This window comes from Lathyrus oleraceus, chromosome 3, assembly GCF_024323335.1.
Source record: "Lathyrus oleraceus cultivar Zhongwan6 chromosome 3, CAAS_Psat_ZW6_1.0, whole genome shotgun sequence".
Classification (NCBI taxonomy): domain Eukaryota; kingdom Viridiplantae; phylum Streptophyta; class Magnoliopsida; order Fabales; family Fabaceae; genus Lathyrus; species Lathyrus oleraceus.
In genome coordinates, this window is record NC_066581.1 from 25,323,471 (window position 1) to 25,350,769 (window position 27,299).

General features: G+C 38.4%; 2 protein-coding genes across 2 annotated transcripts in view; both read right to left on the reverse strand.

Moving 5' to 3' along the window:
* Positions 1-6,349: 6,349 nt before the first annotated feature.
* LOC127129457 (uncharacterized) lies at positions 6,350-6,811 on the reverse strand. The gene has a single exon (XM_051058639.1). It carries the CDS (start codon positions 6,809-6,811, stop codon positions 6,350-6,352), a length of 462 nt encoding a protein of 153 aa, XP_050914596.1.
* Positions 6,812-6,888: 77 nt separating this feature from the next.
* Positions 6,889-27,299, reverse strand: part of LOC127129458 (uncharacterized) — a 46,957-nt gene continuing 26,546 nt past the window's right edge. The window contains exon 2 of the mRNA XM_051058640.1: positions 6,889-7,017. Coding sequence (XP_050914597.1) covers positions 6,889-7,017 — 129 coding nt within the window. The remainder of the gene's footprint in view (positions 7,018-27,299) is intronic.

Consider the following 27,299-nt stretch of genomic DNA (forward strand, 5'->3'; position numbering starts at 1 on the left):
GATGGCATATTTGACAGTTAGCTTGCCAACTGATAGGTGATTCCTACTAGGTCATTCCTTAACTTGGCCAGTTGTAATAGTCCTACAGACCTTATTGTCTGTAGTCTCTAAATCCACTCCTCCATCAGTTCCTCTTCCTAGGAACTTGTTGATAATGGTTGGTGAGAATCTCACACTTTTACCGCTTACAAAAACCTTGCAGAATTCCCTGTTGTTCTTTTCATAAATATCCTCAGGGATATTCACAATAAACTCTTTCACTAACCCCTAATAACATTGGGGTAAACCAACAACAGTTTTCATAAGACCAGCAACCTTAATTAACTCCATGACTTCCTTCACCTCAACAACCTCTTTTCCCAGTTCTCTTTCAACAGCTACCCTCCTTTGAATGACAAACTTCCATTTGGCAACACCGTCTTCTAAGTGAAAGGAGATATTGTCTAAGTGCACAGCTGCCACTTTGCTTGGAGACTTCTTAACAGCCTGCCTTTTAGCAGGGGAGGTGTCTGGGACATCGTCTTCGACATCCTCTTCAGAGTCATAACTCTCTCTTCCTTTCCTCTTCCTAACCTCAACTTTACTCCAAGACTTGGAGGGTCCTACACCAGCAACCTTTTTCTCTCTTCTTGCTGTCCTCATTTCAGCCACACTTTTCCCTTTTCTGATTCTCAGTTTCTTAGCTACACTTGGTTTCACAAGATGGACCAAAGTGTCATCCTCTTCCTCAGAACTTTCTTCCTCTAGATCAATAATATTCTCAGCATTTTCATGAGACACATTTGCTGGTTTCTTGCTAGGTAAGGTTTTGCCTATAGAGCATAATCCCTCAGCAGCCACTTCCTTTTCTGATCTAGATGAGTCATCATCTTTCTCAGCTTGGGTTTCCACCTCAGGAGAGGGGTCCCTTCTGGACAGAGGGGTAAAAACACCCTTGACAGCATGCTCTTCATTTAGAATCCTAGTAACTAGGTTCCTTATGGTACGATCAGTAAAGTACATGTCCTCTTTATTAGGAGATTTTTCAGGAATGTTACCTTGCTTAGTTCCAGCCATGGAAGAGGGGCATGGGGCGTCACCTGGTATCACACAAAGAAGAGTAACGTCCAACACGTCTTCATCTAGAAACTCCATGGAGGGAGTTCTTGCAAGATGAGAGGGTTTTGAACCAGATGATGATGGATGTTGAGACATGTTGTTGAACTTTTGAAAAAAAAATTCTTTGCCCTAGCAGAGGTTTTCTGAGTAGTTGGATGAAGATGGAAAGAGTTATGTTTAGGTAGCGTGTGGAAATGGCATAGATACTAGTTCCAATTCTAGGTAATGATTCATCATTAATGTGTCTCTTTCTTTTAAGTGGGTAGACACTATTTTTATTTCCTTTTCCACTCCACTTTAATTGCCATAATTTCACAAGAGTCCAAATCCCCAATTTCCCTCTTACATATTCAAACTGATTATCATCCAAATCCCTTGGAAATCTGTCAACTGATTGCATTTCATGCTTTAGAGATATGAATTTGTCTTCCACAAATTTTCTAATGGAGTGATGACAGCAAATAATGTACTTGGTCCAACTGTGCTGAATAAGATTTTTGGACATGGTTGCAACATTCAGGTTGTCATAATATAATGTCATGACATCGTGTGTGACATTGTATGCAATTATCAGTAGTTTCATCCAACTCAGTTGAGAACAACTACTTCCATTTGCTATATGTTCAGCATAAACACCATTTTCATCTTTCAAATATGTAGGAGCAGGTGTCCTTTCACTCTCCATCCCAATCTTCTCAACATTGTTCTTGGCATTTTTGCTTTGAGATAGACACATAGTCCCTTCTATCTGCTTGACTTGCGGCCCAGTTCCAACAAAGCTCTTTACAACTTCAGACTGCATATGACTAGTAACATGTCCACCTATCTGATCTAACCTCTCATCTATTTGAGCCATCATGACCTTTTCTCCTTTGAAAGAGAGGTTAAGTCTGAGCTTCTGGTGTGACATCCTTGTCTGACATTTCCCCCAGACTTGTCTTTCATCATTCTTGAGAGTTCCTCTAGCAGATATACTCATCTTCATCCCTTTCTCTTTGACATAGGTACACTTTGAGGAATAATCAATTTGAGAGCTCCACATGTAACAGTTGTCTTTGGTCCTGATTCCTTTCATAATTACTTCACTGTCTTTGTTAGTAATCAGACATTCAGTTTTAGTGAAGTTAGCATTCAGACCTTGATCACATAGTTGACTGATGCTTATTAGATTTGCAGTCAAGCCCTTAACCAGTAGGATATTGTCAAGTTTAGGAACTCCAGGACAATCAAGCTTGCATATCCCCTTGATTTCACTCTTTGCTCCATCACCAAAGGTTACATAGCTTATGACATGAGGATGAAGACCAATTATCAGGTCTTTGTTTCCAGTCATGTGTCTGGAACATCCACTATCAAAATACCACTCTTCTTTGGCTAAGACTCTAAGGGGAATGTGAGCTATTAGACTTGTAACATTAGTCTTAGGAATCCATTGCTTCTTGTTGATAGGCATGTGCTGTTTGGGTCTTGGTTGATAGTGAGTCTGATGATGAACAGGGCTAGGATAACCATACAGCTTATAGCAGAAGGGCTTCAAGTGACCAAATTTCCCACAGTAATGGCATCTCCATCTTTGGGTTTTCCCTTTCTGTTGCCTTCTCCTCTGATGTTGTGACATATGATGTGACATCACAGGTTTGCTTCTACTATGGTTGCACTTAGGTTTGGCTTGAGGTTTGCAACCAGTGTAACTGCTCTCAGGCTTATAGCCAATGCCAGATTTGTCTCCTGTTATTTGTCCAGTTTGGAGAATCTTGTCTAAGGAGTCAGATTCATTGTTTAACATCCTTACATACTTGGTCATCTCTTCTAGTTTAGAATTTAATAGCATAACTGCAGCTTTTAACTTGGAGATGGTTTCCACATGGTCTGCCTTCACATTCTCCAGCTGTACCATCTTCTGGCTTTCAACTTGTTGACTTTCATCTAGCTTGGCATTCAAAACTGCTGCTTCTGTTTTTAATTTGGAGATGGTTTCCAAGTGTTCTACCTTCTCATTCTCAAGTTGAGTTATCTCCTTCTTCTGGCTTTCAACCTGTTTACACAACTCTACACTTTTGTGACACAGCTTTCTGTAGGTAGAGACCAACTCTTCAAAGGTTACTTCATCATCACTTGAGTCTTTATCAGAACCCCATCTTCCTGTCAATGCAGTCACAAGATTTGCAGCTTCCTCTGTTTCACTTTCATCAGACCAAGTGGCAGCAAGACTCATCTTCTGCTTCTTGAGGTAGGTTCCACATTCAGTTCTAATGTGTCCATACCCATCACATTCATAGCACTCTACTTATTTTCCTTCTTTGGGCTTATCATCTGACCTTGCTCTTCTTCCAGTATTGTTGGATTTACTGATGTCAGATGAGATGTTCTTGACATTAGCCTTGGATCTTACATCCATCTTTTTCAACAGTCTGTTGAATTGTCTTCCCAGCATTGCTACTTCATTGGCCAAATCTTCATCACCATCCTGACTATTTTCCTCTTCTGTGTTTGACATGAAGGCCATGCTTTTGGTTTTCTTTTCAGAACCATCATTCAATCCCATCTCAAAAGTTTGGAGGGAACCAATTAACTCATCAACCCTCATGTTGGAGATGTCTTGAGACTCTTCTATGGCAGTCACCTTCATAAAAAATCTCTTAGGGAGTGACCTGAGTATTTTTCTTACCAGTTTTTCATCTGACATCTTCTCTCCCAGGGCTCCTGAGGCATTAGCAATTTCAAGGATACTCATATGAAATTCATGAATATTTTCATCTTCTTTCATCCTTAAATTTTCAAACTTGGAGGTGAGCAGCTGTAGTCTAGACATCTTTACTCTAGAGGTGCCTTCATGAGTGGTCTTGAGAATGTCCCAAGCATCTTTAGCCACTTCACAGTTGTTTACCAACCTGAAAATATTCTTGTCTACTCCATTGAATATTGCATTCAATGCTTTATAATTTCCAAGGGCTAGATCCTCCTCCTCCTTGGACCATTGTTCTTCAGGTTTCTTATCAGTTGTGGCTTCTCCTTCTTTAGTAATTACAGGATGTACCCATCCTGTTAACACAGCCTTCCAAGCCTTGTTATCAAGAGATTTTAGAAAGGCTACCATTCGAGGTTTCCAATAGTCATAGTTAGAACCATCCAAAATTGGTGGCCTGTGAACAGATCCTCCATCTCTCTCCATTATACCAGAAAGTATTGTCCCTAGATCTCACCCAGAACTAGAGTAGGATGCCTGCTCTGATACCAATTGAAATTCTGGTATCAGATATGAGATGTCGAAGGTAATGTCACGACACTAATATCTGAGTAACACAAACAGGATAAAGATACAGAATGGTAAAGCAAAAGACACAAGTAATTGTTAACCCAGTTCGGTGCAACTCACCTACGTCTGAGGGCTACCAAGCCAGGAAGGAAATCCACTAAATAGAATCAGTTCAAAGACTCTCCGTACACTTCAACAAGTTACAGTCTTTCTCACCTAATCTCTACCTGTGCAATTTCTACCTAAGCACTCTTAGATATGAGAACCCACTCACTTCCCTACAATCACACTTGTGATTTTAAACAACAATCCCTTGAGAAAAGAAAACACTTTTCAATAACACACTCTTGATTTTACTTCACAGTTTCAATCAAGAAGACACACACTTGATCTTGCTTCACAGCTTTGATCAAGTAGACACACACTTGATCTTTCTTCACAGCTTTGATCAAGTAGACACACACTTGATCTTGCTTCACAGCTTTGATCAAGTAGACACACACTCTTGCTTAACAACTTTAGAGTGACAAATTACAACCACAAATCAGACCAATTCAATCATCAATGGATGACTTGAATGGCTTACAAGTCTCACGACTAAACAAGACACAAACCCTAGCTCTCTCTCTATATTTCGCTCAGTATTGGTTATGTTGTTAAAACAGGTTTTCCAAGTCCCTTTTTATAGAAGCTTTCAGCTGGGCTTGGACATCTTGAAAACCCTAAAACTATTTTCCAATTAAATCTTTTCATAACAACTGGTTAGATCTCCTTGGAAAATAAGTAAATCAGGTTGTAATCAATGATTGAATGCGCCTGCAAATCAGATCTTCAATCATACATAGATTGCCATTAATTGCGCAATCACATAACACCAGACATTCACGCTGAATGCTCTGTGTACAGGATGTCATGACATCGGGTCTGACATCCTGGAACAATCCTGCATAATTCCATAATTCCTTTTGTAATTTCCAGCAGGTACATAATATCATATGTCATGACATCGTGTATGACATTCTGAAATAATCCTGCATGATTATGTTTTCCATTTAAACTCCAGCAGGTACACATATCAGATGCCATGATATTATGACATTCTGAAACAATCCTGCATGATCATGTTCTTGAACTCCAGCAGGTACACAGGATATCTTATGTTAAGACAACTCACATAACATCTTGTGAACACTCTTTGTTTTACCAAAATTGCTGCCAACACTTAGAACCAACATCGAGTGTTCATCCTTCGGTGTGGCATTATTCAGGTCTTTAAAATCTATAAAAATTCTAAGAGTTCCGTTTTTATTGATGACAGGCACTATGTTGGCCAACCATGCGACGTATCTCCTTGTTCGGATGAAACAACTTCTGATGAGTCTTTCGATCTCCTGCTTGATTTTCGAGGTGATGTATGGAGAAAATCGTTTAGGGTGTTACTTCACTGGCTTTTTCCCAGGTTGGATAGGCAGTCGATGCTCCACCACATTTCGATTTAACCCCGACATTTCATTATAATCCCAAGCAAAACAATCCTTGTATTCAGTCAATACCTCGATCAGTTTCGCCCACATTTCTGACCCCACCTTAGTACTTATGTAGGTTGGTCTTTTTGTGATCCCATCTCCCGGATCGATCTCTTCAAGGGAATCTTGTGCTTGCATCTTCTGGGACTCATTTGATGGGTTCTTTTCGAACCCCAAAGGCTCGTTGTCATAAATACACTCAAGCCTCCGACTCTCTGAAGTTGTTGTTTGGTTTTGTCGACCATTTTCTAATCCTTCAGCCTCGTAGGCCAAATCCTAAAGCCTTTCCTTTTCCAAAATCGACTTCCTCTTGTTTTCGGACAAATAGGCCAAAATTCGAGCCAAACTTTTTGACTCAGCAGTCATCCTCATCGACTGCAGGCCACTCCGTAGGTGGAATTCCCGTCTCTGATCATGTGTCTTCCTCATTATCCCATATGAAACCATGATCAGGGTCTAAGTTCAGAACTCAACTAGTTTTGACGGAAGTATAGGAGCCCGATTCGTCATCACATGGCGCTATATTTGCCAAGTGTTGGTGGAAAGACCTCTTGGAACCCCTCCCATCGACCCAATAATAACTTTGGTTGGCCTCAATGTTTTCCATGATGCCATCTTTTTGCCAGATTATAAGTCTCTGGTGAACCGTCGATGGTACATCTCCTATCTCATGGATCCATTCTCGGCCCAAGAGTAAATTGAAATTTACTTTGGAGTTTATCACCATGAATAGTGTTGAGCGTGTTGTTGTGCCCACAGCGAGATTGACCTGAACAACCCCCATTATATTGATGGTTTTCCCTTCATAGTTTGATAGGACCATGTTGTGTTGTCGAAGGTCTTTATCACCCTTTCCCATTTTCTTAAATAGAGTATAGGGCATCAGATTGACTACAGCGCCTCCGTCGACAAAAACCTTGTTCACCGCCATTCTATCGACCTTTGCTCTGATGAATAATGGCTTTAGATGATACATCATCCCTGGTTGGGCCTCTCAAACATGGCTTTCTATTCTTCCACCACACCTCTATTCATGACATAGTAGCACAGAGTTTTTCCTCCGTCTGTCTCATCTGGCACAAAATCTCCCTCTGTTTCAGAGACTTCGGATACCATGTCGTATTTTAGTTGACAACACTGATACAATGCCACCGTTTACAATGAAATCATCACCATAAATGTCATCATTGTTTTCGTCATACATGTCTTCGTCAAACTCCTCATCGGACTAGGGGGAGTATTCAGGCTCTCCTTCCTCCGGTTGGGAGGAATACTCGAACTCTTCTTCCTTCGATTCGCCCCTGCTTCGTGGCTGCTTCTCGACCTCTGACGAACATTCCACATTTTGAGTGATTATTACTGCTTTCTTTCCCGTTGAGTCTACATTCATGGTGTAATACCCCAAAATTTACCCTTCATTTTTCCTGGAAGCATGGGATTATGTTTTACACTTCATTAGCATCATATTAGGTCATACTTATTGCATACTGCATTAGTGACATGGAGATTAGGTTTTGATCGATCACTCCTTAACAGAAGGAGCCCACACAAAGCAAGATTGAGAATTGGACTTCATTTTCTAAGTATACAAGTCTCAAGGGTCTCAGGGGGGTCCAAGTATCTTATTATGGTCCTTAGTTCATCAGTGAAGGATTCAAAGCTATCAGAGTGTTCATCTGGATTTAATTAGAAATTAGGGTTTCATGGCTACCTGCAACAGGTAATGTTTGATTGGAAGTAGAGGAGCTCATCCATGTCATGATTAGAGAGGCATCTTGGCCTAGGAAGATTCACAATTATCTCAGAAAGATCCATTGGCAATCAGTGCAATCAGTTCCTGATCATTTTGCCCTAAAACTAGGGTTTGGTATAAAATCAGTTTATTTCTGATTCTTTGGGTGAAACTCTTTTCCATGGCCCTCCATATGTCCATAAGGGTCTACATACAAAAAATCAGCTCTTTATTTGAGCTAGAAGTGCTTCAATTGATCAATGGAATCGGGAATCAAATAGTTTGAGAAAAGTCAACTGTGGGGCCAGAAAAATCAACTCCTGACATTTTGAGAGTGGAATCTCAAAATCCATGCCTAGGGGATCCTACATGTGAAATTTGATCAAGGTTGGATCATGGATTCATCATTTAATCAAGAATTGGAAAAGTTACTTAATTTGGAAATGGTTGACTTTCCATTTAGGGCAAGTTTTCATGATCGTTGCACTCACTTTAAGCCCATTTTTCATCAAGATAAAAGCTCCATTTGAAAATTTCTCCAACATGAAAGTTGTTCCTCTTGTTCCAAGCTTTCTAGAGATATAAAGTTTTCTCCATTTGGATTAGAATTGAGAAAGTTATGCTTAGTCAAAGTGAGACATTTTTTAGGACACTTAGAAAAATTTCTAAGTCCAAAATCTTCAAAGTTTGTCAAGAATTCTTGGCCAGTTTTCTTGCACTTCAAGGCATTATTTGAAAATACTTTCTTCACAACAATTTTACCTTGCCATGTCCTCTTTCACATCCTTTTAGAATCATCTCATTTGGATCCATGGTTTGAGAGATACATTCATTTAAAGTGGGCACCATGACTTGATTTTCTAGGCAGATTTTGGGTCTGACTGGCCCAATCAGATTTTCTAAGCATGCTGCACAAACCAGTCACGTTTTTTTACCTCTTTTGGCCATGCATTGGATATCCATTCACTTAAGTTTGGCCCAAAATAACAACATTTTACACCTCACTTCACACTTTTATTCTTATGGATGAATCACTTATTAAAAAGCCCATGAGAACACCTAATCCAACCTCTTTAAGAAGCTGAAACCCTAACCCTAAAGGAGCATTGGAATTTCATGGCAAGAAGGCAAAGCTTCATCACATATCAGATTCCATTCCACTTCTATTTTCCATTAGGTAATCATCTCTTCCATGACCATGTTTTGATATATATACGCTTGCTTACCATGTTCATCACCATTAATCCTTCCATTTTCATATTTCTTTTTCTTATTTAAAATATTTTCTTTGTCCATAAAATTATCCAACAATATTTTTCACTTTTCTTAACGTTTTATTTAATTTTATATAATTTTTATTTTCGTATTTTTTTAAATATTAATATTTTATTTTAATTATTTATTCTAAATGGTCCATTTTAACACACTTTTTTTTCTTGATTTTATTTTTATGACTTAAAATTATTGTTAGCATTTGATTTTTGGGATGAAGGTTGATCACTGCCTCATGGTCAACCTGACCTTCTCTTGGAATTTTATTTCACATTTTCAATTTATTTTGGATTTATTTTTGACCTAGTTTGGTTGGTTGACTTTTAATTTGACTTCTATTTTATTTTAATTAATTCACGTACCAATTTTCATTATTTTTAAAATCTTTTTGGTGGATGATGATTTCCTGACCCCACCTTCTTTAGTTTAATTTTTTTCATAATTTTCTTGATTAATTTACTATTTATTCTTGATTTATTTCTAACCTAGTCTTATTAATTGACTTTTGGTTTGACCTATGTTTTGTTTTAATTAATTCACGTGCCAATTTTCATTATTTTTAAAATCTTTTTGGGGGATGATGATGTCCTGACCCCACCTTATTTAGTTTAATTTTTCATAATTTTCTTGATTAATTTGCTATTTATTTGTTATTTTTTAAGTTGACTTGAATTTTCAGTTGACTTCTTTATGATCGATGTTTGACTTAGGGATTGCTTATGGAAATTGAAGAGATCTTTTGATCCTCCCTCGTTCATCTCATATGCCATGTATTAGAGGCCTTTTACCTTGAATTTATTTGGCCCTTACCTCATTTCCTGATTAAATTATTTAGTGGACCCTTCGTGTGCATATTTTCATCTGTTTGATTCATTTGTTATCTTTTATACTTGTTTCTCTCATTCATGCTTTCTATTGCTTGATTATTTAACATGTTCATACTCCCATGCATTGTTTAAATGCTCCATTATTTGATTCTTTGGTTTGATTATATATTGTTTATTTATCCGATCTGATTGATAATTTTTGCCTACTTGTATGATGTATGAGGCATATATTCTTATTGTTTCTTTACCTTGAATTAATTTTTAATGATAGCAAATTGTGTGATCATCATCCAAATGTTGGTTGTGCATTGCATTACATGATACATGTGTGTTTTATTATGTTTTTCATCCCACTCTATTGTTGCATAACTGTACATATAAACCTACATTGATACTTCCCTTTCAATAACAATTAAAATGCATTTTATGTCAGTAAGCATCGATACATAAAGCCTCTGCATCGATACATACAGCATGTGATAAATCACAAAACCTTTCTGTTCAGTATGCATCGATGCATACGAGTCATGCATCAATACATGGAAGACAAAAAACTCTATGCATCGATACACACGATCCCTGCATCGATACATGACCAATTGAAACAGCCTGTGTATCAATACATGCGCATTAGGCATCGATACATACCAGTGAGATAATCACATGCATCGATACACACGAATTATGCATCGATACATGATTAATAAATTTCACCAAAAATTCACATAACTTACAGTATGCATCGATACACACCCTTATGCATCAATACATAAAGTTGTTTCATGTTATAACAGCAACTGTTTTGCAGCATATAAAAGACAGGTTACAACAGCAGTGCAAAAATACGAATTCATTGAGGGAAAACAATTGAACACAGATCAAAAGCAGTGTTGGAGCAATTGTTTGAGAGCAATTAGAAACCTGAAAGAGACTTCATCTTCTTCATCTTCTCAATCACTTTTCTTCAAGAACATTTACACATAACCATTCTTGTTCTTTGGATTAAAGAAGCATCGAGATAACGTTCAGTGGCACGACCAAGGATCTAGCTGTGGTTTGCAGTGGAACGATCGAGGATCTAGCTGAGTCGAAGATTGAAGGGGGTTTCCAAAAAAAAACCTACTGGTTTGTCCTTCAAGAACTGGAGTGTTCTTGAGGGTTTGGGAGTCACGTTTGCAGAACATATTCAGCCGCAGCGTTGCGTTTGGAGATCGGGGGATTTCGCAAGCAGGTCGTGGAACCGGTGAATTGTTTGCAATTTCGTGCAGGAAAATCTTGATCGTGCTCAGATCAAGTGAAGGTTCATACAAGAAGAGGTTCTTAGAGTTTAGAATTCTGTCTTTGTATCATAACCTTGTATCAACGGATTCGGCAATAATTGATAATCAAAGTTCTCAATTTCATTTGAAATTGAGAGGGAGACGTACCCACACGCGAGGATGACGTGGGGAACTTCCTTACCAAATCTCTGCGTATCGTACTCTTACCTTACTCCTCTTTACGTTTTTCAAACTGTTTTCGCAATTTCAGTTAGTGTGTGGTGATTGCTTCTTTTTCAAGACAGCAGTGGCAAGAAAACTTTAATCAAACTCCATTGCTGTTTATCATCGATCACATACACACCAACTGTTTGATAAAACGGTTAGCTAGATTTTATTCATTGGAAATAGACTTTAATGATAAGTGCATTCAATTAGTTAAAATTCTGGTGTGAATTGGTTCTGTCATTCTCATTAAAATCCAGCAATTAAACTTGTGTGTCCGGCTTTCTAGTAGCGGTTCAGAATAGACGGAAGTCGATTCGGGACTGATTTTTCCGCCAACTTTGAAAACTCTGATAAAATTTCAAATCCGTTAAATTTAAAAGAGGTGATCTATTCACCCCCCCCCCCCCCCCCCCCTCTCGATCACTAGCCACACCGTCTAACAAGTGGTATCAGAGCGCCGGTTCGCTGGTGCTCTGTGGCTGCCTGTAACAGTATGGATTCTGAACCAAAGGGGGCGTATAATAGAGCGCCTATTTTCAACGGTGAAAATTATGGCTACTGGAAAGACTGCATGCGAGTTCATATAAATTCTATGGATAGGTTAGTATGGGCTGCCATTGAAAATGGTCCGTTTCAAATCACTATGACAAATGCGGCTGGCGCCATAGTACCTAAACCAGAAGATGATTGGAATGAGAAAGATGAGAAAAAGTGGTTGTGTGATTGGAGAGCTCGAAACATGTTAATTTCAGCACTTGGTGTTGATGAGTATTATCGAGTATCCCATTGCACGACAGCTAAAGAAATGTGGGACGCTTTAGAAGTTGCCCATGAGGGTACTACTGAAGTAAAACAGTCCCGCATTAACACACTCAATCAAGAGTTTGAGCTCTTTCGCATGAAACAAGGAGAATCCATCTCCGACATGCAAAAGAGATTCACCCATCTAACTAACCGATTGAATGCTCTTGGAAAACCTATTTCCAATGAAATTGCTACTAATAAAATTCTCAGGTGTCTTAGCAGGGAGTGGCAACCTAAAGTTACAGCAATCAAGGAAGCCAACGATCTTACAAGACTTACGATTACAACTCTGTTTGGAAAGCTGGAAGAACATCAGCAAGCTTTGGAAAATCTTGAAAAATATGAGAATAAAAGTAAGAAGGAAAAGGAGAAGAAAAGAGACAAAGAGGGAGAGAAGAAGCCAATAGCTCTTGTGGCCTCTAGCTCTAAGTCCTCACGAAAAGAGCAAGGCGACAATGATTCAAGTAGTGACAAAGACTCGGATGATGAGGAAATGGGACTGTTTGTAAGGAGATACAATAGATTCATTCGAAAGAATGGAGTCAAGCATTCCGACAAAAATCTCGTGAAGTTTCGAAAACAATCTACATATTCGAAACAAGAAGAGAACAAGAAGAGTAGAGGTAGAGGATCCTGTTTTAATTGTGGTAAATCTGGACACTATAAAACGGACTGCCCTATGAAGTATAAGGATCAAAGAAAAGATTCGCCAAAAGGGTACAGCAAACAAAGAAGAGCGTATATTGCATGGGAAAGTGATAGTGATTCATCAAGCACACAAAGCTCAAGTGATGATGATGAAGCTGCAAATCTGTGCCTTATGGCTCACACAAAAAATCTGTCCTACCACAAGAAGAAAAACAATGACAAAAAGGTAAAACAAGCCTATTACAATAATTTCTCCTCTATGTCTTTTTCGGAACTAAAAATAGCTTTTGAAAAACTGCATAACGAAGCTGTAGATGCTTTTAAAAGACTATCTTCCGACAAACATATCTTCTCATTTTTGGAAGGTAAAGTAAACAAAGCTGAAATTGATTTAGAAGCATTGAAAACTAGTATTGCAGAAAATTCAAAAACTATTGACATTGACGGATGTAGTAGAGTTAGGTATTGTGACGCATGTTATATTTGGCAAAAAGAGGTAAACACTCTTAAGGTCAAATTAGAGAAAGCGCTACAACCTAAAGTTACTTATGCCGTTGACCCCAAGTTGTTTAAGAAGTCATTGAATCCTCCATATGCAAAATACTCTTTTATTCTAAAGGATTCAATGAACAAGAAACAACAAACACATCATCATGGTTTATGTCATTATTGTTGCCATGCTGGCCATACCATTGAGAAATGCAAATTTAGGAGATTTCTTGTCCCTAAAGGCATTTATCAATGGAAGCCAAAAGGCAACCATGTTAGCACTTACCCACTTGGACCCAATGAAAATTGGGTACCAACTTCTCTCTTTTGATGTTGTAGGATGAGTGCCTTACCTCCGCAGATAGAAGGTGGTTTCTTGACAGCGGCTGCTCGAGGCACATGACCGGTGACATATCGCTCTTTATAGACTTTAAGGCAAAGAAGAAGGGATATGTCACTTATGGAGACAACAACAAAGGAGCTATACTCGGCAAAGGTAGTGTAGGTAATCCCTCCACCACTACTATTTCAAATGTCCATTTAGTTGAGGGACTTAAACACAATTTGTTAAGCATAAGTCAACTATGCGACATGGGCTATAAAGTGTCGTTTACGAAAACTTGCTGCATAATTGAACATGTTGAACAAAACATTATGTTTAAGGGTGTAAGAGTAAACAACATCTATATGCTTGACTTGTTTGATGTACCTTTAACAAATACTAAATGTCTAGTCACCTTGAATGATGACTCTTGGCTTTGGCATAGACGTTTAGCGCATGTTAACTTCGATTTGCTAAATAAGGTTGTATCTAAGGATCTAGTAGTCGGTCTACCAAAAATAAAATTTTCAAAAGACCACCTATGCGACGCTTGCCAAATGGGAAAGCAAACAAGGGTGTCCTTTAAATCTAAAAATGTAATTTCAACTTCACGACCTCTTGAGCTTCTCCATATGGACCTCTTTGGACCTTCTAGGACAAAGAGCCTCGGTGGAAATTACTATGGCTTTGTAATAGTTGATGACTACTCTAGATTCACTTGGACTATATTCCTTCATAGCAAAGATGAAACTTTTTCTGCTTTTAAAAATTTTGCAAATCTGTCCCAAAACAAAATGAATTCCAAAATAGTTACAATTCGTAGCGATCATGGTGGTGAGTTTCAAAATTACCACTTTGAGAAGTTTTGTGACAAGTATGGTATTGAGCATAACTTTTCAGCCCCTCGCACTCCACAACAAAATGGCGTTGTGGAGCGTAAAAATCGTGTTTTAGAGGAGTTGGCAAGAACAATGCTCAATGAGGGTGGATTACCAAAATACTTTTGGGCTGATGCTGTCAGCACGGCCTGTTATGTTCTAAACAGAATCTCAATTCGCCCTATTTTAAACAAAACTCCTTATGAACTTTTGAAAGGAAGAAAACCAAACTTGTCACATCTTCACGTATTCGGTTGTAAATGTTTTGTTTTGAATAACGGTAAGGAAAACATTGGGAAGTTTGATGCAAAAGCGGATGAAGGTATCTTTCTTGGTTACTCACTGTCAAGTAAAGCATATAGAGTGTATAACAAGCGTTTACTTACTGTTGAAGAATCTGTTCATGTTTCTTTTGATGAGTCTTATCCGAAAAATGTCGGAAAAGGTATTTCTTTTGATGACGCAGGTGTATCTACAGAAGACATACTCAAGGAAGCTGTTGAGGAAACTGATCAGTCCAAAACAGCTGCCCATGAGAAGGAGGAAGATACTAGTCATGAAGAAATTGAGGAAGAAAAGACAGCTGAAGTGAATGATCTTCCAACAGCTTGGAGATCCTCAAAAGACCATCCCATTGACAACATCTTGGGAGACATTTCAAAGGGAGTAATGACTCGTTCTAAGATAAGTAATTTTTGTTCTCACTTCGCGTTTGTTTCACAAGTAGAACCTAAGAATGCCAAAGAGGCCTTGATTGATGAATTTTGGCTAATGGTCATGCAAGAAGAGCTTAATCAATTTAAAAGAAATGACGTTTGGGAACTTGTCCCTCGTCCGCGAGATCATCATATCATAGGCACTAAGTGGGTTTTTAGGAACAAGCTTGATGAAAACGGAGTGATTACTAGGAACAAGGCACGTTTAGTAGCACAAGGGTATAACCAAGAGGAGGGCATAGACTATGAGGAAACTTATGCTCCAGTTGCTCGCCTTGAAGCTATACGTTTGTTGCTTGCCTATGCGTGTTCTAAGGATTTTAAGCTTTACCAAATGGACGTAAAGAGTGCCTTTCTTAATGGTGTCATAAATGAAGAAGTATATGTTTCACAACCTCCCGGTTTTGAAAATGCTGAAAATCCAGATCATGTTTACAAATTAAAACGAGCTTTGTATGGTCTTAAACAAGCCCCTCGGGTTTGGTATGAAAGGCTTAGCAAATTCCTAATTGATCATGGATATTCAAGAGGTAAAGTGGACAATACTCTCTTTATTAAACACAAAGGGAAGCACATTCTTTTAGTTCAAGTTTATGTCGACGATATCATATTTGGTTCAACTAACATACACTTGGTCGAAGAATTTTCTAAGGTTATGCAGGGTGAATTTGAGATGAGTCTAATGGGGGAGCTGAACTACTTCCTAGGACTGCAAATAAAGCAACTTGATGAGGGTACAGCAGTATGTCAAACAAAATACTGCAGAGAACTACTCAAGCGCTTTGGAATGAATGACTCAAAATCGATTGACACCCCAATGCCTACCAACGGAAATCTAGATAAGGATGAGCACGGTAAGTGTGTAGATGTCAAAAGATTCAGAGGTATGATTGGATCTCTCTTGTATCTTTCTGCTTCTAGACCTGACATCATGTTTAGTGTTTGTATGTGTGCACGCTATCAATCAAATCCTAAGGAATCGCACCTAAAAGCGGTGAAGCGCATATTTAGATATCTTCGCGGAACACCTAAATATGGGCTTTGGTATTCCAAAGGAAGTGATTGTAGCTTAGTAGGGTACTCCGATTCTGATTTTGCTGGCTGCAAATCAGATAGGAAAAGCACAAGTGGTACATGTCACCTGTTTTCAAACTCCTTGGTCAGTTGGCATAGCAAAAAGCAAGTTTCTGTGGCTTTGTCAACTGCAGAGGCAGAATACGTTGCAGCCGGTAGTTGTTGCGCTCAGATTTTATGGCTGAAACAGCAACTACAAGACTTCAACATTCAACTTAAACGTATTCCTATCAAATGTGACAACACTAGTGCCATAAACCTTACAAAAAAAACCCTGTTTTACACTCACGCACTAAACACATAGAGATTAGGCATCATTTCCTTCGTGATCATGTTGAAAAAGAAGACGTTGTCTTTGAGCACGTTGATTCCAAAAATCAGCTTGCTGATATTTTCACTAAACCGTTGGCAACGGAACCTTTCTTCAACATTCGTCGCGAATTGGGAATCTTAGATCTTTCTCAATTGATGTCATAAGCATGTTACCTCTTAATTATATTATGCCTCACCATGCTTGATAAGAGCTGTTTTAGATGTCAATTATCCATCACAAGAGTTCTCCAACAGAGGTAATATCAATCCTTTCTACAATTTTCTTATTGCTAAGTGATTGTGTATGTTAGAACAAATGTTCTTACTCTAGTTGATATAAAATTTGATTGCATATACTCCTTGTCTATATTGTGTGCACATTAACAATTTGACTTTTGAATCTCTGTTGAGCATAATCATCATGACATAGTGCATAATGCATATTCATACTGCATTAAAAGTCATTAAAAACTAGTTCAGCATCAGTATGCATCGACACAAACGAAGCATGCATCGACCCATACATTCTGAAATTCAAATTTTTAAAAACTGCTTCAGGATGCATCGATGCATCCATCGCATGTATCGATACACATGCCAATTGTGGATATTTGGCATCGACGCATGACCCTCTACATCGATACATACTGATGCTATCTGAATTAAATGCATTTCTTTCTCTCTCATGCATCGACACATCAGCCAATCATATCACTTCCTATCTCATTACTTCATATCATCTGCCCTCAAAAACCCCAAAACCAGTGGCTAACCCTAATCCTCCTCATCTTCACTCTCTCTCTCAAACCCTAAATCTCACATCACCATGCCTCCACGCACTATTCCAGCCAGAGCAAAAGGAAAAGGAAAGGGAAAGGAAACAGCCGGTACATCTCAGCAACCACCAGAAGTTCCTTCAAATGCCTTAGAGCTACTTCATCCTGCTGTTGCTGCTGAATTTGAAGAGTCCTTCAAGACAAGGTTAGTCATGAAACCTCACGTCTTTGATAAAACAGATGCTATTCACCTACACCTAAATGAAGTGGTTGAACTCTTACAAGCACAAAGACTTGGGTCGTTTCTGTCCACAAAGGATGATTATCATGAGGATTTCATTCGGATCTTTTATGCTGGGTTACAAACTGGTAGAGGCTATATGTTCCGCTGTTCTATCGGAGTCAGAACATATACCTTTGAAGCCTCTGATTGGGAAACGGTATTTCAAATGCCGTCTCCGTCGATGGTTTTCAAGTGCTGGCATGACCTGCATTTTGATCCTGAATTTGACATGAAGGACTTTACAAATTCTATCCTAAAGATTGATAGACCGTTGAGTGAGGATGAACACGTCACGTCAGGTATGATCAAGCAAACTCCGCGTATTCTTCACTGGATTATCACACATATTCTGCGTCCAACAAACAGCGGACACTCTCGGTTGGATAGGCCTAGCATACATCTTCTCTACATTCTGCAAAATAAGGCTCTCCTAAATTGGGCGAACTACTTTGTAAAACGTCTATTTTTTGTGCGAGACAGCTCCAAGAATGTGGCCCTAGGTTATGCCTCTCAAATAATGAAAATTCTTAAGTTTTGGAAAGTTGCAATACCTATTGTTCCTCTCCTATCTCCATCTGCTGCCCAAGAGTTTGACTCTGCCACTCTATCACATATGGGATATCGGTGGGACAAGGACCGCAAATGCTTCTATTTCTTCGAAAGAAAATCCAAAACCAGAATTTACAACTTTGACGTGCCCTCGGAACGCATCCATGTTGCTGAAGATCAGCCTGATGAAGAAATACAGGATGCGGCTGAAATAGATGCACCACATACTGAGGCCAATACTGGTTGGGGTGAGTGGGTGCCACGAAGGTGGTCTCCTACCAACTACGTACCTGAACCTACAGCCCCTCCATTCTCCGGTGGTACTTCAGCCTCAACACCAAATGCGGACATCACTCATATGCTTCAACAGATGGAAATTGTCAACAAAGAACGCCATGAAGAAGCACGGTACTGGCATGTTCAACAATCTGAATGGCACAACGAGCATCGGGACTGGCATGATGAGCATACACGGATGTATCACAATCAACACGCTTGGCACCAAGACTTAGTTAAATGGCATCAGGTTTTCTACAACGAAATGTCCGGCTTTATGGACGACTGCCGTGCAAATCCTGGTATTATGGACAATTTTAGAAGCATTGAAGTTCAGAACCGATTTAGGCAATACTCCTTCATGGGCCAAAATCCAGACACAATGCCTCCTCCTCCGCCTCCGCCAAGCTACCGAGATCCTGACAGACATGATGAGGAGTCCTGTGGTGGCAACAATCCAAATTAACCCACCTGCATCTCATCTCATAGCATTTCATCTCATATTGCTCTAGTTTTTCTTTTGTTGAACACTATGGTTTAGCTTATGTAACTCTTAAACTCGTTCGTATCTTTAAAACGCTTTTCTAATTCTGTTTATCTCTATTGTTATTGCCCTTATTCTTCATTCTATGTGAATGATTCTTTACTTTGATGCTTCATTCTTTGTGATTGATAGTCTGTTATCCATTGTCTGCCATGTCCTACTACACTATGCTACCTTGATAAATTTGTCTCTTCCTCTTTTTGATGTTGACAAAGGGGGAGAAAATGCAGATATGCACAAACTCAGGGGGAGTATCACACATCTTGCCAAGAATTTGCCATCATCAAAAAGGGGGAGTTTGTGAGAGAATTCTTTACCTTGAATTAATTTTTAATGATAGCAAATTGTGTGATCATCATCCAAATGTTGGTTGTGCATTGCATTACATGATACATGTGTGTTTTATTATGTTTTTCATCCCACTCTATTGTTGCATAACTGTACATATAAACCTACATTGATACTTCCCTTTCAATAACAATTAAAATGCATTTTATGTCAGTAAGCATCGATACATAAAGCCTCTGCATCGATACATACAGCATGTGATAAATCACAAAACCTTTCTGTTCAGTATGCATCGATGCATACGAGTCATGCATCAATACATGGAAGACAAAAAACTCTATGCATCGATACACACGATCCCTGCATCGATACATGACCAATTGAAACAGCCTGTGTATCAATACATGCGCATTAGGCATCGATACATACCAGTGAGATAATCACATGCATCGATACACACGAATTATGCATCGATACATGATTAATAAATTTCACCAAAAATTCACATAACTTACAGTATGCATCGATACACACCCTTATGCATCAATACATAAAGCTGTTTCATGTTATAACAGCAACTGTTTTGCAGCATATAAAAGACAGGTTACAACAGCAGTGCAAAAATACGAATTCATTGAGGGAAAACAATTGAACACAGATCAAAAGCAGTGTTGGAGCAATTGTTTGAGAGCAATTAGAAACCTGAAAGAGACTTCATCTTCTTCATCTTCTCAATCACTTTTCTTCAAGAACATTTACACATAACCATTCTTGTTCTTTGGATTAAAGAAGCATCGAGATAACGTTCAGTGGCACGATCAAGGATCTAGCTGTGGTTTGCAGTGGAACGATCGAGGATCTAGCTGAGTCGAAGATTGAAGGGGGTTTCCAAAAAAAAACCTACTGGTTTGTCCTTCAAGAACTGGAGTGTTCTTGAGGGTTTGGGAGTCACGTTTGCAGAACATATTCAGCCGCAGCGTTGCGTTTGGAGATCGGGGGATTTCGCAAGCAGGTCGTGGAACCGGTGAATTATTTGCAATTTCGTGCAGGAAAATCTTGATCGTGCTCAGATCAAGTGAAGGTTCATACAAGAAGAGGTTCTTAGAGTTTAGAATTCTGTCTTTGTATCATAACCTTGTATCAACGGATTCGGCAATAATTGATAATCAAAGTTCTCAATTTCATTTGAAATTGAGAGGGAGACGTACCCACACGCGAGGACGACGTGGGGAACTTCCTTACCAAATCTCTGCGTATCGTACTCTTACCTTACTCCTCTTTACGTTTTTCAAATTGTTTTCGCAATTTCAGTTAGTGTGTGGTGATTGCTTCTTTTTCAAGACAGCAGTGGCAAGAAAACTTTAATCAAACTCCATTGCTGTTTATCATCGATCACATACACACCAACTGTTTGATAAAACGGTTAGCTAGATTTTATTCATTGGAAATAGACTTTAATGATAAGTGCATTCAATTAGTTAAAATTCTGGTGTGAATTGGTTCTGTCATTCTCATTAAAATCTAGCAATTAAACTTGTGTGTCCGGCTTTCTAGTAGCGGTTCAGAATAGACGGAAGTCGATTCGGGACTGATTTTTCCGCCAACTTTGAAAACTCTGATAAAATTTCAAATCCGTTAAATTTAAAAGAGGTTATCTATTCACCCCCCCTCTCGATCACTAGCCACACCGTCTAACATGATTGGCCACCATTTTCCTGGTCCTACGACCTTTGGCATCTATTTCTTTTGTCCAGCGGTTTCCGAAGGTTTCAACTGTGGAGTGGTAATGTCCTTCCCAACTTTTTTGTTTCGCTGGTAGCGTCTCCACTGTGTCCTAGTCATTGGATTCTTTCCTTTGTAGTTAGGAGATATTGTGTAGCCCCTTTTCTTCTCTAGAGATGTTGTTTCTTTCTCTAACACTCTCCATTTTGGTTTTTCCCCCTTTCTGGTTGACAAACTCTATCCATTTTTCTTGTGGAACATCAGTTGGAGGAATGAAGGTCTTTGGTCGGGAACGTTGAAACTGCCTTCTATAATCTTTATTCCATCGAGGTGCCCCATGCTTGTCAAACACAAATCGTGGGACAACAAGTTTCTCCTCTTCCACAACCTTGTTGTTTGCCTCCAATTTCCTGGAGGTTTTCTCGTCGAACACCGCACTGCACTTTGGGTATAGCAGAGCCTTTGACCCGTTTTCTTTTCACTTCTCTTGGAATTCTAATAAACTTTTGCCTGGTTGGGGATAGGCCGACTCGGTCTTATTCCCGAAACCCTTAGTAGTTTCGACCATCATCACTTTAAAAGATTCAGCTAAGGAATTTGCTTTGAGAACCTCTATGAGACCATTAATAGTCTCAACCATCATGCATTCGAGAGGCTCCGTGTACAAAGCTTCTTCCACCTTCATGGGGTCAGAGTCCATCTGCATTTTTGGCCTTTCGCTAAACTGGAGCCTTCATTCTTTCAGAGTTTTTTGCACCAAATCCCTAAAAAGAACACATTGGTGAGTTTCGTGACCAAGGAAATTATGAAATTTACAAAATCCCTTTTTTTATTTTGTTCTAGAGGGGATCTTTTAAACCCCGAGGGACGATAATCTGACCATCTTTCACTAACAGATCAAAGATTTTGTCACACTTAGACACGACGAAAGTATATGTCTTAGCTACGTATTTGTTTGTTTTTTATGGTTCGACATTGTAAGACCCTAATTTTGTCCCTAAGATCCCTCATGGCATCATAATATTGCATTTGCATTGCCTCAAGGATCATAAGCATCTTGGTTCCCTTTACCTTTGGGTAGGACCTCTTGTGAGTGGTTTGAGATCACCAAGCATGCTTGATTTGTATATCATTGCTTGTCTTATTTTGCTCACTAACCAAAAGCACAAAAATATGTCACTAACATCTTTTGTTTGTAGCTTGAGCAATCACAAGGTCAAAAGCTTCAAGGAGATCATTGGTACAAAGATATGGCCAAGTGAAGATGATAGCAAGCATGGAAATGGTTCCCAAAGCTCTCATACATAAAATATGACTCCCTAGCATCTCAATTCATCATTTTGATCAAAGCGAGTCAAAGAGTTTAAGGTTTGTTTCCAAAGGAAACCCTAATTCATCTGTGTACCATAATGCCTTGCTCTTGAAGCAACCTCAGCCCATGATCAAATACAATCAAGGGAAGTTCTTTAATTCATCATTTCATGCATATTTGAACTTATTTGAGTGTCCTCAATCATCAATTCATCAAGATATGAGTCATGGACTTGAGAAGTTGATCAGTCAAATTCATCTGACTATTTTGAAATGCACTGAGACCTAACTCTTTATGTGTTAGTCAAATGGAGATTATCCCAAACGTAAAAATGTTCTTAAGAACAATATTAACAATTTTCATGTTCATCGAAAATTGATTTGAAGCTTGGAAGGTCATCTCCCATTCCAAGACATTATAGGTCATTTTGACTGAAACCCTAATTTTGGGTCAACTTCCCAAGAACATAACTCATTCATTTTTTATGATTTTAAGGTGGGATCAAATGCATTGGAAATATTAAGATGTCTATTTCAAATTTTATGTTGAACAAAATTTCCAAATCTCAAAGGAAATACATGTGATAATGCAAGACATTATAGGTCCTTTTGGACCAAATGCATTGAAAGGCAAAAAAGTCCAACTTCAAGTGCCCATAAACTCTTTCATAAAAACTCCAAATGATGCAAAATTTAAGTCCATTTAGATTGTCTTGAAGATATATACAACTTTGATGTTGGAGGTTTTTTCATTTGAGGCTTGCATCATCCAAACAGAGGGGCTTGAACATTGGCCAAATTTGGAAACTTTGCCTTCACATGTTTTGCACCTTGCACTTCAAACTCAAATTTCACCAATTTCCACACTTCAAATGGATTTTTGCCCAACATAATAATTGTTTCTTACATCAAAACCTTTCCAACCATTAGTCACATGCTCATGTTTGGATTTGGCAAATGGCATTTTCGAAGAGGGTGAGTTTTTGGTTCAATTATGCATAACACATCAAAACTCCATGCACAAGCCAATTCACTCCAAGCTACGCGTCCAAATCATCTCACATTCACTTTAGATTGCATTTGGCATTGAATTTGAGCCTTTTGCATGATCATGCAAGCCCATGCAATGAATATCCAATTCCATGCACACGGATTGAATCACACTTGCCTTGCCTTTCCATCTATAAATAAGAGCTCCATTCAAATTTCATCCATGAATCAACCTGAAATGTTGCTGAACTGAAAACCTAACCTCTCACCAAAGGAGCTATTTCACTTTTCTTCATTTTTTTTTCAGATCTAAAATTCAACTACATCTCGTTGAATCTTTGGATCTAAAGCTCCTAGACCTCTCTCTCATACTCCATTGATCTTCTATTTGGCCAAAGGAAGCAAGGAAGCAAGCTCAAATCTCCAGAATTCAAGGTTGTTCTTCAACTGGTTTTTTCTTCGAATCTCACCAATTATTGATCTATTTGCTTGGATTTTGTGTTGGTTGAAGTCCTCTTCATAGAGGCAATTGTTTTGTATGCTCAATTATTGAAATCCATGAAGTTAACTTGAACATCACAGAATTTCCATCTCTGATTTCTCTCAATATAGAGATCTAGAGTGGAATTGAGTGGTACAGGGATGATGTACATCATCCCAGCTTTCCAAAGATGTATGGATCGTGTATTTTGGTTAAGCTTTTGAAACCTGCAAATGTCACCGGAATCTTCATGCTCACCGGAGAAGAAGGTGGCTCCGGTGGCCGTTCCTTTGACAGATGCGTTGTGGACCATTGGATTTGATCTCCAGTTTATATCCCAGCCCTTGGATCTTTTGACTTTTAATAATGTCATGTGTAGCGCATTGACTTGGACCTATGGTGGAAGCGCGCTTCTGGAGCGTATGATCTGCCAGCTCAATTAATGAGCTCAGATCTAACGCTCCTTGTTTTTTTGAATTTCTTATTTTCTGATTTTATTTCTTTTATTTCCATTATTTTCAAAAATTCATATCTTCTTCATTTTAAATCCAAAAATTATGGGACCAATTGCATTCTTCCCCAAATAATTTCTAGTTTCTAATTTTGATTTTTAATATTTTTTATTTTTTCATTTGATATTTTTTGTGAATTTTCTCTTTTCTGGTTATTTTTAATTCATTTTAAATAGTTTTTGATATTCAAAAAATACAAAAATATTTTCCCAACCTATTTGAATGATGATAAATCTATGAAAATATTCTCATCAATTTTTTAATTGATTTGAGATTTATTTGAGATTTTAGTTCAATTAGGTTATTTTTATTCATTTTTAATTGATTAAAAATAGTTTCTGACTTTTAAAAATGCTGAATTTTTTTGTCAAACTTTGTTTGACCTTGTTGAACTTGGGATAAATCACTTGGACCTCTCAAGGTTGATTTGAAGTGATTTTGAAGTTTGACCTTTCTTTTATTTTTAATTCAAGTTTATTTTAATATTAAAAATGCCAAAAATATTTTGCTTATTGTGTGACCTCCAATCTTCATCTTATTTCTGATTTCTCATTGTTTGACTTTGACTTTCAATGTCATTTGGTCAACACATATGGATTGGTACATTTCACTTCACCTTATGCACTTTATTCTTTCTATTTTCCTTTTCCATTATTCATCTATTTCATTTTTTTCTTCTTTTTTCTTTTTTGATCAATGAGTTGAAGGTTGATAAGTTAGCATTGATTAGGGAGGCTTAATCTTCCTTGATTCAAATCTAATTCATCTTGATCAATTGATCAAATGAATGGCTTTGCATTAAGGATAGGTTGTTTCCTAAATTATGCAAAGGACTTAAACCAATACAAGATCAATTCTCTTCTTCTTTTTGGCATGACAAGTTGTTGGAACTTGGTTCACTAATCAAGACTTCTAACTTGTGTTGTTGCCTACATTATTATTGACCGGCCTCAGATAGTTGCGACTTCTACATAAGTCCAATTACGATTGCTTAACATAGCGCTAAATTTGCCTTATGGCACACTAACTACTAACACTAACCATTAACAATTAACATTTACTTTTTGCACTTTACTTTTATGCAATTTACTATTCTTATACATATTATTCATTTGCTTTTTCCTTTGCTCACTTGAGCACATGTTTATGTTAATGCCATTTGCCTTTTGCTCACTTGAGCACATAATTGTGTATATACTGTTGTGCTTGTGTTTTGTTTTGATTTTTGTGACCAAATGCAAAGAATTGGACAAAATGGACTTAGATCTTAGGACTTTCCTTATGCAAATGTGGAGTCAAAGAGCAACTAGGCATTGGGCCTTTAGAGTGCTATAAAAAGTCAAAGAGCAACTAGACATTGGGGCCTTTAGAATGCTTAATCTTGAAGATGAACATTGAAAGGACCATATTCTAAACTCCCTCTTGTCCATTCTTTGATTTGTAAATAGAACCTTTTGATGTGTGTGTTCTTGTGCTAGGGATTTCATCTTGATTCAAGCTTGAGGAACCATTACCATGAGCTTCTAAGAGAGAGAGATCCAAGATGCATTGAGGAGTCTTTCCAAGAGTTCATTTGACTGTTGATTGTTTGAGTTTATGCTTTGTGTGATTGCTTATTCCAAAGGATGGGAGCTACTTGGATCATCAATATGATCTCAAGAGAGGAACTCCATTGTGGCTTTGTTTCTTATCCCTCACCTTTTTGCATTACTTAGGACCTTAGCCCTTCTTCTTCTTCTCTCCACTCTAACCCAAGCCAAAACTTTTGTGCAAACATCTAACACTTGTTTTCAAACATTAGAAACCTAAGCCTTATGCTTTTGATTTTCAAACTTTCTTTTCTTAATACTCATTTTGAATTGAATCTTTAAGTCAACTTTGACCATATTTTGTACACACTTTTGATTGGTAAATATAACCCATTCAAATACTTTTGTGGTTTCAATGGCCACTTCCTTAATCAAATTTTTCATAACCTTTAGCTATTAGGTTTGAGTTATCTTTGTGGTAGATGTAATACTCACCTATGTCCTTAGTGATGGACAATGAGTCTTCCATGCTTATTATAGGGTTAACCCCTCACTAGCATGTTGAAGTTATCCTCACATGGTGGATTTGTGGTTTTAGGTTGAGTTTTCTCCCTTTGATAACAAAAGACCTTAAGGCTTTTGGACTAATAAATTCACCAACTTGTTTTGAGATTTTTACCCCGAACTACGAGGTTTTGATCCTAATCTTTTTAAGATGGTACGTAGGCAATGGGTTTATCCATCCAAACACAAAATGTAAATAACTTGTATATTCTCTTCTCACCCCCCTCAATCATGTTTGCACAAACAAATTTTCACAAAACAACAACCTTACCACAAGTATGAAAAGGGCTCCCTAGGAGTACCTAGGATGTTTTGGGTGCCTAACACCTTCCCATTGCATAACCAACCCCCTTACCCAGATCTCTGATTCTCTTTTACTAGTTTTTGATTTGATAAAACTTTTAGATTTTTGTTCGCTTTCTAACCATTCCTTTGGATAAATAGAAGTGCAGTGGCGACTCGACTTGTATGATTTACCTTGGATTTAGTCAATATCTCTAATGGTAACGAATACCCCGCTACAGAAAAGTGGCGACTCTACTGGGGACATCTCGCCCTAGTGAGTTTTGCCTACTTTTCATACTTGTTGTATTGTATTGTATTGTTTTGTGACATTTTTTTGTGCATCTCGGGATTACTGTATTGTATGTAATGATTGAATTGCTTGAATATTAACTCCTTGTATGCTCGGTGATCTTTGTGAGATGAGTTCTATACCCGGACTCGAGTGCACTTAGGATTAGGGGTGGCAAACGGGCATGCCCACCCCGTTTAGGCCCGCCCCGCAAAAGCCCGCAAAAAAACGGGGCGGGGCGGGACGGTCATAGTTGAGGATGTGGGCCTAAAACTTAGACCCGCCCCGCAAAAAAGTGAGGGCGGGGCGGGGAAAGTCCGCGGGCACTGCACTATTTAAGCCTAAAAATGCAAAAATTTATGTAAATACATGTGCCCTCAAAAGCCCGCGAAAGAAACGGGGCGGGGCGGGGCGGACACATTTGAGGGTGAGGGCCTAAATCCTTGGCCCGTCCCGCAC